Genomic DNA, 18719 nt, shown 5'->3' with positions numbered 1-18719 from the left:
CTGTCTTTGACTTGTGCGATTCTCCCAAAACCTGTAATGACCTTCCTGCAACCTGCAATTTATTCAACAGAAATTAGATTTTTATTTTTTATTTTTTTTGTCTAAGACAGCTGGGGCACCTCCAGGAGGTTTTCACCCTCACTGTCTACCCTGGGCGCCTCCAAGAGGTTTTCACCCAAGGATCTTTTATTCTTTTTTCTTTTTTCTGTGTTTTTTCTATTTTTTTCTTTTTTCTTTCTTTTCTTTTTTTTTGTTTTTTTTCTTCTTCATGATGTAGGTAGAGTGGAGACAAGGACCTGCTCCATTACCAATACTGATTTACCAAGAGTCTCAATGAACTCCTGCTTGGAAAGGGGTTTCTTGTAGATTTTCAATCTATGCCCATTGACGAGCATGGGGATGGCTTCTTCATCAATGGTCCGAATAAGGACTGAACCATTGTCATTGCATGTTTCCACTATATATGGTCCCAGCCATCTTGTCCTCAACTTTCCCTTGAAATCCTTGTACCTTGAATCATATAACAACGCCTAATCCCCTGGTTGAAATTGCTTTTCTTTAAGGTGTCAGTCATGCCATATCTTTCTCTGAAGTTGGAATACCTCTGAGTGGAGAAGGGCCTGCATTCTCTGTTCATCTAATCCATTCAGCTGAAGCAATCTTTCTTATTGTGCATGGCTAAGATCTAGGTCCAGCTGAGCTGCCAACCTCAATGCGTTATATTCAAATTCTATGCACAGCAAAGCCTTCTTCCCATAGACCAGTTCATAGGGTGTGAAACCTATTGTAGTTTTCCAAGTAGTGTTATAGGCCCAGGTGGCCTCAACCAAGCGATTTGCCCAATCTTTTCTGCTGCTGCTCACTACCTTAGTCAAAATCCCTTCCAAAGCTTTGTTAGTAACTTCCACCTGTCCATTTGCTTGCAGATGATAAGGGGTGGAAGTTTTGTGCTTAATCTTGTGATGAGTGAGCAGGTCTTCAATCAGGTTAGAGGTAAACTGACTTCCTTGATCTGTGACTAATTCTCTTGGGTAGCCAAACTTGTAGAAGATATTTTCCCTCAAAAACTCAGCTACTTTTTCTTCTATTGCTGCTTTGATTGCATTTGTTTCCACCCACTTTCTTAGGTAATATGTGCACACAATGATATAGGACTTCTGTTTTGAAGGAGGGTTGATAGGACCCACAAAGTCCATGCCCCACTTCTCAAATGGCTCGAAAGTCACCTGAGGTTGCAAGGGCATCTCATCCTTTGGAGTAGGTTTCCCCATCCTTTGACATCTGTCACATTGGCTGATGTATCTCCTGACATCTTGATGAAGAGTGGGCCAATAGTATCCTGCCTGTAGAATTTTGAAGGCGGTTCTCTTTGCTGCAAAGTGGCCTCCACAGGGCCCATCATGACAGGTTAGGAGGATGTCAAAAACTTCCTCCTCCCTGACACACCGCCTCAAAATCTGATTTGGGCCAAGTTTAAAAAGATTGCCCCCAATCCAAGTGAATGGGGCACTTTTCCTCACGATCTTGCTCTTCTCCTTTGAGGACAGGTATGGCGGAAACTGTGCTGAAACCAAATAATTTGCTATATCAGCAAACCATGGAGAGAGTACTGAAATAGCAAATAGGTGTTCATCTGGCATTTGATCATCCACCATCCCTTCTTCACTTTCAGGCAAATCTAGTCTAAACAGAAAATCAGCAACAACATTTTCCTTACCTGGCTTATCAACAATGGTCATATCAAATTGCTGCAATAAAAGTAACCATCTAATGATACGAGTGTTTACATCAGGTTTGTTCATCAAGTACCTAATTGCAGCATGATCAGTATGCACAAATGTTCGATAGCCAATGATGTAGTGTCTGAACTTGTTTATAGAATGGACTACAGCCAGGAGCTCTTTCTCGGTTACAATATAGTTTAATTCTCCCTTGGACAGGTTTTTACTAATAAAATATATGGCATACAGTAGCTTCTCCTCAACTTGTCCTAAGACTGCTCCTATGGCTTTGTTCGAGGCATCTGTGTGATGTGGAAAGGTAGGGCCCAGTTTGGACCTCTCAAGATTTGGGCAGTTATCAGCTTACCCTTCAAAGCATCCAGAGCCTCTTGACAGTTGTCAGTCCATATGAACTCAGCATCTCTTCCCAAAAGACCAAACAATGGAGAGGTTAGCTTATTGAAATCTTTAAGGAATCTTCTATAATACCCTGCTAAGCCTAGAAAACTTCGAACATCTCTTACCTTTTGAGGAGGTGGGACCCTTTGGATGATAGCAATCTTGTTGGGATCCACCTGTAAACCTTGCTAAGAAATTGTATGACCTAGCACGATCCCTTCAGTCATTAGGAATTCACATTTATCAGGACTGAGGGACAGGTTCATCTCAATACACTTGGCTAAAACTTTCCTCAGGTTAGTTAGAGCTTCTTGGAAGTTAGAACCATAAGGGGTAAAGTCATCCATATAGATTTCCACTGAATCATGAACCAGCTCAGCGAATATACTCAGTACTGCTCTCTGGAAAGTGGTAGGAGCATTGCATAACCCAAAGGGAAGGACCCGGTAGGCAAAGGTACCCCATGGACAAGTGAAAGTGGTCTTATCTTGGTCTTCCAGGCTGATTTGGATCTGATTGTACCCGCTAAACCCATCTAGGAAGGAAAAGAACTTCTTCCCTGCCAGGCCATCTAACACTTGATCTATGAAAGGCAAAGGGAAATGGTCCTTCTTGGTGGCTTTGTTAAGTTCTCAATAATCTACACAGATTCTCCACTTCCCATTTTTCTTGGGCACAAGCACCAAAGGAGAAACCCACTCACTGTCAGAGATGGGGTAGATGAATCCTGCATCTAGCAACTTTTGCAGTTCTTCTTTGACAATGTCCTTAAGTGTTAGGTCCCTATAATACTAGTGATTACCCCATTACTATTGTAGTTGTATCCCTTATTAATATTGTTGTGCCTCTATGGTCCCCATATTGTTATTACTATGCCCCATAGAATCCCTCTATTTTTATTTTTGTGCCTTTATATTATTATTGTTAGGTCGGCTAGGTTATATTGTGACTCCTTAGACTCCTATATATAGAAAGGAGGTTTTGTCATTTGAATTATCAAAGAATCATTCATCTGTGTAATTTAAAGGAGGTTACCCTCTCGAAGAGGCTGAAAATTAAGGAGTTGATCTATCTTTTCTATCTTTTTGTGAGTTGGTTTCATAACATTTGGTATCAGAGCTTTGGATTCTAGGGTTTCGCTGCTCCAAATAGGTCATTGTGGAATTTTCGCTATAACTCTTTTTTCTGGGATGTTTCAGAAGCTAAAAAAAAACCCATTTGAGACGAGATCGCACTGAAGCTTGGGTCCGAATTTCAGAGTTTTTCGTGCTATATTTGCAGAGATATGATCTAAGGAAGTTGGTCTTTTTGCAAACTCCTGAATTACATTCCAAACAGGTGACCTGGGGAAAATCGTCATAAATTTCTCTCTGAGCATCAGATTGAAATTTCGTAAGAATGTAAGAAAGAGAATGGAATTTAGTTTCTTTTATATATTTTTCAGAGCCAAAGGTCAAAATAGGGACACGTGGCACGTCGTACAAGTTCGCTCTACTGATCTAGTCTATAATCAGGTCACTGTGGGAGATTTGGCATAACTCTTCCTTGGAGAATCCAATTGGGATCCAACTAGTGGCATTGGAAAGAGGACACAGAGGGCTACTACAGGTTGCAATGTCAGAACTAGATGATCCAAAATTACAGAGATACATCAGAGGCAATATCGAGCTCCTACAAAGTGAAAAAAGTGTGTAGAATTTTTTTAAATTTTTGTTTAAGCTTGGTTTGAAAAATCATTTTGAAGGAATTCAAAGGGCATAGTAGAGAATTATTATCGGTAACTGATGCCCCAAGGAAAGAAAATGAAAACACCTAGTAAGCAACCTGAAATCTCTAGCATGACTCATGAAGAAGAGGAAGAAATGCTACATGATATATCAAAATTACAAGACCATGTGCAACAAATTTCACTGTAACAAAAGCTAACAGAAACTAAGATAAATGGCGTGGAATCTAAGATAAAGGGCATGGAAGCTAATATGAATGGTGTGGAAGCTAAGATTGATGATTTGTAGACAAATTTGACAAATTTTCTACAAGAAATACTTACTAATGGTGAAAGGGTAGTAAAGGAAACTCATGATGCGAACAAAAGAAATGTTAATCATGATTTCATAGACTCTAATGTTGGATCGAAGACCCATCATATTCCAAAACTTGATATGAGGAAGTTTGATGGCAAGGATCCCACAACATGGATATTACATATGAAGCAATTTTTCGATCTCAATAATGTGCAAAACAAACAAAAGGTACGTATTGCAACTTTATATTTGGAACCAAATCAGTGTGTATGGTATCAATGGCTTTGCTCTCGTAAACAAATTATCACTTGGGCAATTTTTACGGAAGAATTGACAACACATTATGAGGATACAAAAAGCAACACTTTTTTTAGCCAATTGATAAGTCTCAAAAAAAAGGGTTCAATAATGGAGCACATTGAGGAGTTCCAAAAATTGAACATAAGGGTAAAAAATATTCCAGAGGAGCATTGGATTGATGTGTTCATTGGGACTTTAAAGGATAATATCCAACATGATGTTCGCCTTTGGGAACCTAATTCATTAGAGAAGGCATTCAGGTTAGCAAGAAAAATGGAAAGCAAAATTATGGCAACCAGGAAGCATACCACTCACAACTATAAAGATGGAAGTATTGTTGCCCCTAATCTTCCACAACCTATAAGGTTGACACCACAACAATTGGAAGAAAAAAGAGCAAAAGGGCTTTGTTACAGTTGTGATAGCAAATACACTAAAGGTCATAAGTGTGCCGAGAAGAAATTATTCTACATAAATTGTGAAGAGGAAGAAGAAGAGGAGCAAGAAAGGTCAAAAGAAGAGGATATACTCCAGGAACAAAGCCTAGATAAAGAAAAAATGAATCCGACCATATCTTGTAATGCATTGGCTGGAATTACCACTCCTCAAACCATCAAGATAGAAGGACAAATCAAGAAGAAAAGGGTAATAGTGTTGATTGATTCAGGAAGTACCCACAATTTTATTCATTGTAAGGTAGCAAAAGAATTGAATTGCTTCCTATATCCAGCACAAGAGTGTCAAGTGATGGTTGCAAATGGAGGAACAATAAATTGCTCTGGAAAGTGCCATAATATCAAGCTATCCATGGGAGAATATGTATTGACTAGCCCAATGATTTCCACTCCTATGGGAGGCACTGATGTTGTACTAGGAGTCCAATGGCTACAATCCTTGGGTACAATAGCTTTTAATTTTCAAGAACTTTTCATGAAATTTTATGCGGAAGGAAAGGAAGTTGAATTAAGGGGTATTGCAGGGAAACCGGGAAAGATAATTAGCTCTAACGGTATGACAAAGCTTCTAAAAAAGGAACAAAGATGTGTAATTGCACAATTATGTTCGCTAGATGTTTCCACTTCGAAATCATCTATTTCTCCAGATCTCCAAAAAGTCTTGGACAATCATTCAAGGGTATTTGAGACTCCCAAAGGTCTCCCACCTATTCGTGATCATGATCATGCTATTCATCTGATTCCAGGAAGTGTTCCTCCAAATATTAAACCGTAAAGATATCCCTATGCCCAAAAGAGTGAAATTGAACATATGGTTGCAGAAATGCTAAAGGCTGGTATAATTCAACCTAGTCAAAGTTCTTTCTTTGCTCTAGTAGTATTGGTGCACAAGAAGGATGGATCATGGCGCATGTGTCCAGATTATAGGGAGCTCAACAAGCTCACTATTAAAGATAATTTTCTCATTCCTATCATTGATGAATTACTGGATGAATTGCATGGATCAATTTACTTCACCAAGTTGGATCTTCGTTCAGAATATCATCAAATCAGAATGAAGACTGAAGACATTTTGAAAACAACATTTAGAACTCATGAGGGTCATTATGAATTTTTGGTCATGCCTTTTGCCTTACTAATGCACCCTCTACATTTCAAGGTTTGATGAATTCCATTTTCAAACCCTTCCTTAGAAAATTTGTGTTAGTATTTTTTGATGATATACTAATCTATAGCAAGTCTTGGAAGGATCATGTTGAACATGTTGACATGGTGCTACAACTATTGGAGGAGAAACAATTATATGCAAAAAGATCCAAATGTTTCTTTGGAGTACAAGAGGTGGAATATCTGGGTAATATTGTATCTCATGAAGGAGTTAAGGTAAACCCTAGCAAAATTAAAGCCATTAAGGAATGGAAAATCCCCACATCCATAAAGCATCTGTGAGGATTTCTCGGGTTGACAGGGTATTATCACAAGTTTGTTAAGAATTATGGGAGAATAGCAACACCTCTAACAACATTATTGAACAAAGATGCATTTTCATGGACTCCAGAAGCAACAAAGGCCTTTGAACATCTTAAAGAGGCAATGTGCCAAGCATCGGTCTTAGCTACACCAGACTTCACAAAAACCTTTATTGTGGAATGTGATGCTTCAGGAAATGGAATTGGTGTTGTTTTAATGCAAGATGAAAGACCCATTGCTTTTGAAAGTCGTCCAATCAAGGGAAAGTTTTTACACAAAGCTATTTATGATAAGGAAATGTTGGCAATACTACATGCACTTAAGAAATGGCGACCCTACCTAATGGGAAGACACTTCAAGGTAAAAATGGATCATGATAGCCTTAAATACTTTTTAGAACAAAGAATATCCTCTGAAGAGCAACAAAAGTGGGTCACAAAGATGTTGGGTTATTACTTTGAAATCATCTACAAAAAAGGGAAGCAAAATGTGGTGGTAGATGCACTCTCAAGAAAGGATGAGGATGTGGAAGCATTGTTGTGCGCCATTTCTATTATCCAACCAGATTGGATAAATGAAGCAAGGGAGGAATGGAAGAATGATGAAGAAGTGTGGGCACTTATTCGAAAGTTACAACAAGATTCCAGTACATCTAATACATTTAGCTGGCAAAATGATTCGTTATGGTACAAAGATCGCTTATACCTCTGTGAGAATTCCCAACTCAAGCAAAATATTCTTATGGAATTGCACACTTCTCCCTTAGGAGGGCACTCAGGATTTTTAAAAACTTACCACAGGGTTAAGAAGGAATTTTTTTGGAATGGCTTTAAATCGGATATTCAAAAGTTTGTGGCAGAATGTTTGGTTTGCCAACAAAACAAAGTTGAAAAAATTAAGACCTCGGGTCTATTACAATCTTTATCCATTCCAAACCAACGTTGGGAGGAGGTTTCAATGGATTTTATCATAGGTTTACCCAAGTCTGAGGGAAAGAGTGTCATCATGGTGGTAGTTGACAGACTTACCAAGTATGCACACTTTTGTGCATTATTACATCCATTTAAAGCTAGTACAATTTCTACTTCATTTATGGAAACAATTCAAAAGGTACATGGAAACCCAAAGATTATTGTAAGTGACAGGGATCCCATTTTAACTGGAAATTTTTGGACAGAATTATTTTCTTGTCTCGGTACTCAGTTAGCTCATAGCTCATCTTATCATCCTCAATTTGATGGGCAAACTGAGATAGTAAACAAATGTTTGGAAGGATATCTTCGTTGCTTTGTATCTGATAAACAAACACAATGGGTCAAATGGTTGCCTCTGGCTGAATGGTGGTATAACACTTCCTTCCATACAACAACAAAAATGACCCCATTTATGGCACTTTATGGATATCAGCCACCATCCATCACATCATATTTAAGAGAAAATTCTAAGGTTCAAGCAGTGGAACATCACATCGAGCATCAACAACAAGTCCTCCAACTCTTAAAGGATAACCTCGTGTTGGCGCAGAATAGAATGAAACAAAAGGCAGATCAACATCACAGCGAAAGAAGTTTTGATGTAGGTGATTTGGTATTCCTACGGCTACAACCATATAAACAAATGTCCCTCAAGCAAGCTAAGAAGGATAATAAATTATCACCAAAGTATTATGGTTCGTACAAGGTGTTGCAAAAGATTGGTACTATGGCATACAAATTGGAGCTTCTTGCAGCTTCTCGAGTGCACCCAGTTTTCCATGTTTCATGTTTAAAGAAGGATATAGGTGACAAGCTCCCAGTTCAAACAATATTGCCGGAACTTGACGAGGAAGGAAAAATTATATTGTAACCGGAAGCAGTAACAGAAACAAGAACTCGATAGCTACGAAATCGATCAATTTAGTAGTATCTCATCAAGTGGAAGAACTTATCCGCTGAAGATTCCATAGGGGAGGATGAGAATTTTATGCAGAAGCATCCAGAACTACTCAAGCGTTGAGGACAATACTTTTTTGAAGGGGAGGGGCATGTTAGGTCCCTATAATACTAGTGATTACCCTATTACTATTGTAGTTGTATCCCTTATTAATATTGTTGTGCCCCTATGGTCCCCATATTGTTATTATTGTGCCCCATAGAATCTCTCTATTGTTATTTTTGTGCCTTTATATTATTATTGTTAGGTCGACTGGGTTATATTGTGACTCCTTAGACTCCTATATATAGAAAGGAGGTTTTTTCATTTGAATCATCAAAGAATCATTCATTGTGTAATGTAAAGGAGGTTGCCCCCTCGAAGAGGTTGAATTCTAAGGCATTGATCTATCTTTTCTATCTTTTTGTGAGCTGGTTTCATAACATTAAGGGCCGGATTCATCCTCCTTTGAGGCTACCTGACTGGTTTACAATCCTCTTTAATGTAGATGTGATGGGTATAGACTGAAGGATGGACTCCTTTCATCTCCTTATAGCTCCAAGCAAAAGCATCCAAATGGTTGTTCAATAAGCTACACAGCTCTTTCTCTTGAGAGGTGGATAGGGATGAGTTGATCTTCAAGGTTCTTTCAGGGCCAAATTCCACATTCTTAACTCAGAGAGAGGTCGGATCAGCCACACAGAGATCAACTAAAGCACTGGCTTGGGTTTCTTCCACCAACTCTTCTAATGGCAGCACATTGGGGGGTGGATTTTGAATCAAATTCTCAATAAGATCATCCTCGGTTTGAGGACCTCCCCTGGTGGCTTCCACTGTGCACAATAGGGTAGAGCAGACTTCACCTTCATCTTCCTCCTCTAACCAGAGAGGTAAGTCATGTTCTAGCAGAGGTTGGGTAGGAGGATATAGGACTAGCTGTTTGGACATATGCCCATTTTTTATGGTCATGCTCCTAGCTCGACAACTAATGTAAGCATCTGCAGTAGCTAACCAAGGCCTTCCCAAGATGAGGGGATACCCGGAGAGTTTTGCCTTTGGCTGAAGGACCAAGAAGTCAGCAGGGTACTCCCAAGAATCAATGGAGACCATGATATCTTCCACAATCCCCTCAAGAGTCACAGTGGAGCGATCTGCCAATTGCAGTACTGTTGAGGTCTTTCTTAGGGAGCTCTTAAGGTTGAGTTTGAGCATAGTTTCCCTGGTCATTACGTTAATGGCAGCCCCTAGATCAATCAAAGTGTGGGGGATTATGGTGCCATTTATGTGACATCGACTACAGGACTCCCATGGTCCAGATATTTTGGACAAATTATCTATCCCAACATCAGGTCAGACAGTTGTCCTATGACATTGATAGTTGGGGTATCTCTCTTGCACCTGCCTAGGTGCCTGAAACACTTCTCTTTGATCAACTTATTGTATATTGGTACATATTTTATGGCCTGGATAAGTGGTATTTTCACACATAACTGTTTAAGTTCTCTCAAAAGTTCAGTTTCTTCTATGTTTGGTTGCGTGGTTCCAGTTAGTCTCTCAAGAAAGGGTGGAATGGATTTGGGTTCACTTTCCTGTTTCTCTTCTTCGTACTCCTTAGGAGGAGGTTGGCTATCTGGGAGGACCTTCCCAGATCATAGGTTGATCTCCTGAATCTCCACAACATAGGTATGGCATGTAGTTTCTCTAGTATATACCTGTTGGGACTGTCTGTTATTGGGGTTCGGATTCGGTTGAGTAGGTATCTGGGGTTGTCTTGGAGGAGCAGGAGGTAATGGTCGTGGTTGAGCAGGTGGTGGAGGAAAAAGAGCGGGAGGAGAGTTGTATTAGGGCCTCCACCCCTGATGAGGTGCATTCCACTGAGGTTGTGGCTGAGTGTGAGAATGAAACGAGTGAGCAGCTAGTTGAGTATGGTATTGAGGAGGATATGACCAAGGAGGGGGTGTGGACTAGGAAGGATGAGTAGGGGGACCCCAAGAAGGCATGGAAGTGGCTTGATTTGGGTTGTAATAAGTCTGGGATGTCCCTTGCATTCCCTGTTGGTAAGGTCTGGGTCCATGTGGCCTCCTTTAGTTCATGAAGTAGAGTGGTTCAGTGGCTCCTTCAACCCCTTGGTACATAGCTTTAAATTCAGGCAAGGAAGGGCACTGATTTATAGGATGGTCTTCTTCACAGACAAAACACACTTCTACAGAGTGTAATGGACATTCGTTCCTAGGATGCTTTCTGGTGCACCTGGGACAAAAGATGGCCAAAGCCCTCTCGGCTTCCTCTTGCTTCTTTTGGATTCACAAGGTATCCATTTGCATGGCAATGGTCTGTCTCATCTCGCTCTTGAAATCTTCCATCTGATTTGCAAACTCATTTTTAAGGAATGAACTAGATAAGGGGGTACTGGCTAAGAGTTGACTTCCCCTACCTCTCTTTTTGGCTGCCCTAGAATGGTTTCTAAATACAGTATTTATGTCATCATAAGGTAGCTGGTAGATGTCTCCCCGGCCAGAAAATGGAGGGTATCTAGAAGGTCTTCAGGGACTCCTCTGAGTAGAACCAACTTCAGAGATTCGGGGTCAAGTGTGCACCTGGCCCTTTTATAACTGAGTTGAAACCTCTCTTCATAGTCTTCTAAAGATTCATCACTTCCCATGGTCATTCGAAAGATTTCTTCTTTTGTATCCTTTGACCTACAATAGTCCCGATATTTGTTGTTAAAGGCTTGCTGCATTTGAGCCCAAGTTGTGATACTGTTTCCAGGTAGCCCCATGAACCAGCGGAGTGCTGCATCCTTGAGGGTAGAAGGAAAGAGTTTCAACTTTTGCTCGTCTTCTGCATAGTCATAAGTTCGACAAAGGACAACAAACTCAAACAAGAAGGTATCAGGGTCTTCAGTAGTCAATCCATGGAAGTGAGGTAAGGCTGAGGGACTGATGTTTTTCATTTTTGTGTCCCCATTGGTCTCTCAGATGGGAAAGGTACCTTCTACTCTCTCCCCATTTCCTCTACCATTTCTATTTTCAGCCATGGTCTTAGGAGAAATGGTTCCTTGCTCTTCTTCTATTATAGAATCTTCGTATATCTCTAGGAGTTCACCTATAGGTTCTTCAGGATCACTGCCACCAAAGAAGAGAGAAGGGTGACTCAGTGATGTGGTGGGGGTGTTGGGTAGGAATTTTTTTGAATTGTCTCTGTTCCTACGAGGCATGAAATGAAATCTGTTTTTTGGGGATATTTTTGTTGTTTTTCTCTACTTGTACCTGCAAGAATTGAAATAGATTGAACTACAACTATCTGAAATCTATCTTGCTGAAATGAAAATGCAAAATTGAAATTAAAGCAGGAAAGGACTAATCTATGTTGCTGAAATGAAATTGCAGAATTGAAATGAAATCAAGAAATACTAATCTACGCTTGCTGAAATGAAATTGCCTAATTGAAATGAAAGCATGAAATGGTCTAATCTACTTTTGCTGAAACGAAATTGCAGAATTGAAATGAAAGCAGGAAATTTCTAATCTATGCTTGCTGAATTGAAATTGCAGATTTGAAAGGAAACAACTACTTTACTCTTGCTGAAATAAACTACTTAGTAGAATGTTTGCAGTGGAAAATAGAAGAAAAGCAGTAATCACAAAATACTTTGATGCTTCCTCGGCAACGGCGCCAAAAATATGGTGAGCTCCAGTATTGCAGCAATGATGCTGCAACTCCTGGGACTCCCTATTTTACTTTTATCAACCCGATAGTTCGTAACAAACTTAGAAGTGACGGTGCTTGTTGGAGAGGTAAATCCCCTCTACGGATAGAGGCGATCCCTACTAGCCCAGCAGGGGTCTAGCAACAATCACACAATGCTGCTACGCATGTTCCTAATTACGATTAAACAAGAGGTAAAGAACACCTACTTGGATTCCTGCGCTGTCGTTTGACGAAGAGCTGTTGCCTTCGCTCCTCCGCTTCGGCTGGTCACAATCCTCCGCGATCTCCGCGAATAGATACCTGCACACACGAAGAGGAAACAAACGCAAGCGTGAAATCTAGTAAAAGTAACCATACATCAGTCAGAAAAGATGTAATTCGCATTTAACCATTGCATAGACAAATGAGAATGGAACAATAATAGCAGTCATCTATTATTAATCAGAATAGAGAAGAGTACAACCAAATGTTCTGACGTCGGTAACCTTCTCAGGAGGGGCCAGTCAGCATGGATCTCAAGCATTCACCTTTGAGGATGATTCTCCCAAGACAAACAACTCTCTCTCTCACACAAGTAACAAAAACAACCTTCCCTAAGCAATCAATCACTTCCACGCCTAGCACACCAAACCTATAGCAACAATCTGAGCACTACAAGCTCTGTACAATCCAAGCTATGTCTAACTAGCTGCTCATGGTAATGGTGAGAGTTTATATAGGAGAAGGAGTCTCCTAAAAGGGTGGAAGGATGAGCTTATCTTCAAGGGAAGTTGTTGGAAAGGGTCGAACAGACATGCCATAGAAAGGAGTCGACATTCACAAAGCTAACAACCAAGCCTGGAGTGATCTGGAAGGCTGGTTGTTTGAACAAATTCGCCCAAACTGGATCAGCGCGGATTATCGGGAAACTGCCGCGCTGTCGCCGCGTCTCAATAACTGGGACAGTCATGGCAGCGCGGAAGCACACGGGAAAGGCGCGCTGTGGGCCATCGCGGAAAAGTGATGTTCTTCCGCACTGGCAGCGCACAGAATACACTACAGGGCGCCTGTCATCGCGGTTATTTTAAGAACAGACGCGCTGATGAATAAAACTTTGGAAATATGGGTTTTTGGGCCAGTTCAGGAAGCAAGAACTTAGTGCTTGTGAATTCTTGGCACAGCAGGGTGACTGACAAGAAGGCAGTGACAAATTACTGTGTAACAGATGCCCCCTAAAGCATGAAGACCGAGAGAGTGGGAGGGGTGAAATGCTTTACGACACACGCCGAACTAGAACACCACCAAGAAGGACCGAAAATCTCTGATAATCAAGTACATGCAGTCTAGGCATGGGCGTAGCCATCCAAAAGACATGCGAAGATGGTCTATGGAATGGGCGCAGCCATCCAACGAAGGAGACCCAAAAATGATAAGGTATGGTCACAGCCATCCATGAAGACTCAGGTATGGGCACAGCCATCCATCAATGAGTCATGTAATGATCACCCACAAAATCGCAGCCTGGACCATAACAGACAAGGATCCAGGGTCTTGCACTCCATCTCGACCCGAACAAAGTACAAGTCCAGGCATGTGAATACAGGAGTTGGAGTCGAACATGCGTGAACATCGTCTGATTACCAGTCAATGATGGAAACTGTTAACAGACGCGAGAGGTACCACCAATAATGACAATGGTCCTCAAGGTACTATAGGTACAATCTGTGGCGTGTGAATCAATGAGCTGGCGTCGAACACCCACGGAATCATTCGATCGAAGGCCAGTGATGCAAACCTTGCGTCGAACACGAGGAACCTGCCATTGAGGCATGCAGGCTCCAAGGCACTTGAAGGGAGTCTCTGAGTCACCTTCCCAGATAATGAGTTGGAGTCGACGGGAAAGGACCTTGATCGAAGGTGGGCCATAATGTTTCCCACATCATCGACACGAGACAGAGGTAAAATAGTTTGTGTGAGATAACGAACGAGGTTGTATTGTGGCAGAGGACAACTTCTCTTGAACATATAGCGGCACTATAACGGATTTGGCAGTACTTGACATCACATGAGCAGAGGATATGGTGGTGATGGCAATGAGAAAATGAGAGGCCAAATAGGATAACCCAAACCCATGGAGGCTAGTGAAAACGAGATGAGATGGTCCCACCCAGACACGAAGCAGCGGAGTGCCATGTTCAAGAGCGACGTGCTGCCGACACGACTGTAATCATAGTTCCATTTTCCCCACCATTTCTCGCAGGTACCCCGATTATTTTTGGATGACAAGCTTGACGGGGATAGCATATGCTTGATGTGCGTCATTTCGACGATACCCGATGTCATGAAGTGTTTAACGAGCCTGACAAAGGAATAACTCGGCATCTTTTCTTGTTTCGAGAGTCTGAAAAGATAGCGGAAAAGGAGACTCCAGGGGGGTCCTTTTTTGTACAGTTGTGTCTCTCAAGCCCGAAAAAGTATAAAACTATGCTCAAAAGAACCGCCCAGCCATTACGACCGAGGAGTACTTTTCGTGGATAGTGCCTTCGACCCGAAAAAGTAAAAAAAACGGTCGAAAACACGTCGTTTTAAAACCGATATCGAGTGCGAAACGACCGACACCCGGCAATATTTTTAGTTCAACGGTCGAAAAAGAGCTTAAAAATGACCGCCTTTCGTTCCTTTTAACGAGCTGAAAGAGGGCTCGGCTATCTTCTCTCGTTTAATGTCGGAAAAGAGCTTAGAGACGACATATTTGGGGGACCGAGTGCATGAAGAACTATCACGACCAAGCTGGCTTATGTGAACCTGCACAAGAGCACTACCCGCATAAATCCATTCGATATGTATAAAAAACATATTAAAACATATATTTAACAAATTTAGGGCTAAAATCACGGCTAAAAATGGCAAAAACCCAAAAAATATGGTAATTCATGAGTTTTTACTATAAATAGGGGGAAGTAAGAAGTCATTTTTACCATTTTACTATTTTGGGACGTGAAGAACGTGGAGAAGCCAGAAAGTTGACGGAGTGATTTCCAGCCCGTACGGACACCATTTCTCGAACCGCTTCTTCCAGGTAGGTTCTCGTTCCCTTGCCCTGCATTTTGGTCAATTTTATTAGGATTTTAACGGTTGAATTTGCCCAATTGGGCAAATTCTTGGTGCATGGATGCGCCCTCGGTCAGCGCGGATTTCCCCCACGGGTCCGCGCTGACCGAATTAGAACAAAACGTGGCCAACTTCGGGTCAGCGCGGAAAACCCGTGTTCTTCCGCGCTGACCTCGAAAATTAACGAAGGGCTGCCATGGCCAGCGCGGCTGCTTTTAAAACAGCCGCGCTGGCACGGAAATTTTTTTTTGTTTGAAATTGAACGTGAAAATCTTTATGCCAGCACTTCTAATTTGTTTCTATGGCTTGTGCAGGACACAATGGCTTTCCAATGGCAGGAAACAGTGCACGATGTGGAAGATATAGCTGCTTGGGGAGATGTGAATTGCTGCAATGCCATGCGGGCTTGCGGTTTCATGAAATTTTTCCTCACGCCGCGTCTGAGAGCTCAGCATGACCTTCTTAAGCTAGTGATCAGGGCGTGGAACCCGGTGGATGGGAAATTCACCATCCGTGGTCATGATATCGAGTTCGACCACATGGATATCTTCTTTTTGACTGGGCTGTCACGTCGGGGTGCGAGGCCCATCATAGAGGGACAGTGACCTGGCGGTGGTACTCTGGATGCTCTCATGACTCGAGTATGTCCGGAGGCTGAGAAGACGCGAAGTGGGAAAGTTTCGATCCCCACGGTGGGAAACATAGTGCTTCGCACCATTCTGTTCATGGTGACCCGGGCAGCAGGTAGTATGGCCAACCACGAGGCTTCAAAGACCCACCTCATGTTAGCTCTTGATTGCCTCAAGCCTACAGTGTTTGATTGGTGCACAGCAGTGACCAATAACATGAAGAGGCAGCTGAGCAACTGTCGTCGCGGGGAGACGAAGCAGTTCGGCTACGGCTCTATCCTGATCCCGCTCATTCTAGAGCGAGTGCCAGCTATGCGGTTGCAGGTGATGGCTGTGGATGCTCCCAGGGATCCTCGGGAGACGAGGGCCTCACGATGGGCTTGTATCATGCCACGCGGAGGTGGCAGCCGGCCACATAGCTGGGGAGCCTTTTTCTGAGACTGGCTGGATCAGCAGGAGATCTTTGTGGAGGACTGGCCGTATGCGGGCATGGATTTCCGCAATGACCCGGATCTGGTACTGCCCCCAGGTGAACAGTGGGATGATGCAGGTATAACACTTTGATTTTTGAATTTTTTAATGTTTTTTGGATTTTTTGTGTACATGTCTTAATCAAATGTCATGGTATGCAGATGTGGGGCCTACTAGACCGATTGGCCTGGCTGCCACGGCACGGAGAGAAGGACAGGGAGCTGGGGCCTTGGCCTTAGTCCCTCCAGGGGTTGACACGTCGGAGACTGTGGCTCGCAACCTTGAGGGGTTGCTGGAGGGAGTGCCCGATTACCAGGGGGTCGAGGAGGTCCCCATAGAGCATCAGATCCATACAGTGGGGGTGCAACCCAGGGTGCACCGTCTTCTGAGGCGGGTGGCCCGAGCAGCAGTGTATTATCGAGAGCATCATCCGGCTCCTTAGTTATCTAGGTTTTATTTCCACTGTTATTTTGAGACACGTGACTCAGATGTACTGAGATTTTGGACATGCACATCTATTTTTGAGCGCCTTAATGTGCCACATGATATATATATATATACATACCGGCTTTTGGATGGATCATTGTTACATGTGATGATGTGTTGTTTATGTTATGCATTTATTCAGTACAATTGTGATCTTATGTATGAATTTGCATGATACATGGCCCATGGATTTTATATATTTTTTAATGCAAGCTTAAAAGCACACATATGCGAACTATGCTTGAGATGATTTATTTACATATGCTCATGGTCTTACTATGCTACCTATGTTTTCCTGTATGATGTTTATCTGTTACGCAAATGTCTATCTAACACATGATTTGCCAATGCATCAGTCAACGTATTTAATCGTCTCGGAATGTGTTGATAAGTAATGTGATCAAAATTTCTTTCCAACAATCTTACACGTAGGTACAACCTTAATATGCGTTGGTCTCTGACGGAATATCGCCCGTTGAGTTGATGGACAACCAGCTGGGAGTCCAGGTTCACCACTAGTTCTCGGATGCCGAGATCAACTGCTTCGGCAAGTAACTCAATTACAGCGCTGTACTCGGCAACGTTGTTAGTGGTACGACCTAGGCAGACCCCCTGAAGGTCTAGCAACTCTTCACGAGGATCGTAGATCACCCACGCCGCTGAAGACAAATTACAAGTGCTACGGCAGGCACCATCAGCGAAACCAACATAAGGTGCACTAGACATCTGCACAGAAAAAGAAAGCATAATAAGAGGCAACCACGCCTCTATACCAAAGCGAAACGAAACTCATGCACGAAAAACACAAAACACACGTATATACAAAGTGAATGTGCAAAGCTATGCATAGTATTTCTTCAGATACAGCCTGTTGCGGGGCTTGTCAAGAGGATTTCCTTCATAGTCAATCAACTCATATGCGCCCTTTTGTAAAACTCTTTTCACGATGTAGGGACCTAACCACATAGATTCGAGTTTTCCTGCCCCCAGCTTATCCTTAGCTTGATCGTAGAGCAGTACTAAATCTCCCTCAACAAAGGAACGAGGATGAATATTCTGGTCGAAGTGAGCCTTGACTCTCTTCTTCTGTGCTTCGATAGCCAGAGAAGCTAAACGACGAGTCTCGTCTAACCGTTCTAGGTAAAGAAGTCGTTCCTCCACCGAAGTGGTGTTGGGAAGCAACTCGACAGCTAATTTTAATGAAGGAATCTCGCATTCGACGGGAAGGGTAGCCTCCAGTCCATAAACCAACTGAAACGGGGTGAAACCGGTGGCATCCTTCACAGAAGTCCGGTAGGCCCACAAGGCTGGGAAAAGCATAAGATGCCAGTTGGACTTGTGCATATTGACGGTGCATTGAAGCATGGTGATCAAAACTTTGTTCACGGCTTCGACTTGACCGTTAGATTGAGGATAGTACGGTGACGAACTATCTTGGTGCAAGCCTAGCTGGGTCGTTAGTTCCGTCATCATATGATTTCGGAAATGCTTTCCATGATCTGTAACAATAGCCTGAGGGACTCCGAAACAAGTGATAACATGATTGAATAAAAACTGCGCCGCTGTGTGACCGTCTTCGTTTAATGTAGGCATCGCTTCGGCCCACTTGGTGAAATAATCCACAGCAACAATAATGTACCCATGCCCCCCGGCCGAACGAGGGTTACAGGATGTATAATCGATGCCCCATTTGGCAAATGGACCTACGGTTACGACAGGGTGCAGCGGTGCAACGGGTGCACGCATCTTCCGGTGGTAGACCTGGCACTCGTGACATGCACGTACAGCAAGGATGCAATCCTTGAATATAGAAGGCCAGAAATAGCCAGCACGGAGGATCTTCTGGGCGGTAGCGTATCCGGATATATGGCCGCCACAAGCGCCGGAGTGGCAGTCATTCAAGACTCTCTCAGCCTCCTCGAGGGTTAAGCATCGGCGAAGAACAGAATCGACGCCGAGGCGGTACAGGGTATCGCCCAAAATGCGATATGGTTGAGCTTGGTGGCGAATTCGTCGTCGAGCATCTTTTGATACGTTGGGACGAAACGAAGA

The 18719-nt window shown here is 42.6% G+C and overlaps 1 protein-coding gene across 1 annotated transcript in view; it reads left to right on the top strand.

Annotated features, from left to right (window-relative positions):
* Nucleotides 1-15686, top strand: part of LOC149266023 (disease resistance protein RML1B-like) — an 83682-nt gene extending 67996 nt beyond the window's left edge. The window contains exon 5 of the mRNA XM_089406830.1: nt 15396-15686. Within this exon, the coding sequence (XP_089262956.1) occupies nt 15396-15686 (291 nt within the window). The remainder of the gene's footprint in view (nt 1-15395) is intronic.
* The last annotated feature ends 3033 nt before the right edge of the window (nt 15687-18719 follow it).

Source organism: Pinus tabuliformis, chromosome 6 (assembly GCF_031772625.1).
Source record: "Pinus tabuliformis cultivar Carrire ecotype Pingquan chromosome 6, CPIR1, whole genome shotgun sequence".
Lineage (NCBI taxonomy): Eukaryota > Viridiplantae > Streptophyta > Pinopsida > Pinales > Pinaceae > Pinus > Pinus tabuliformis.
This window is presented reverse-complemented; position numbering and strand designations above follow the sequence as displayed.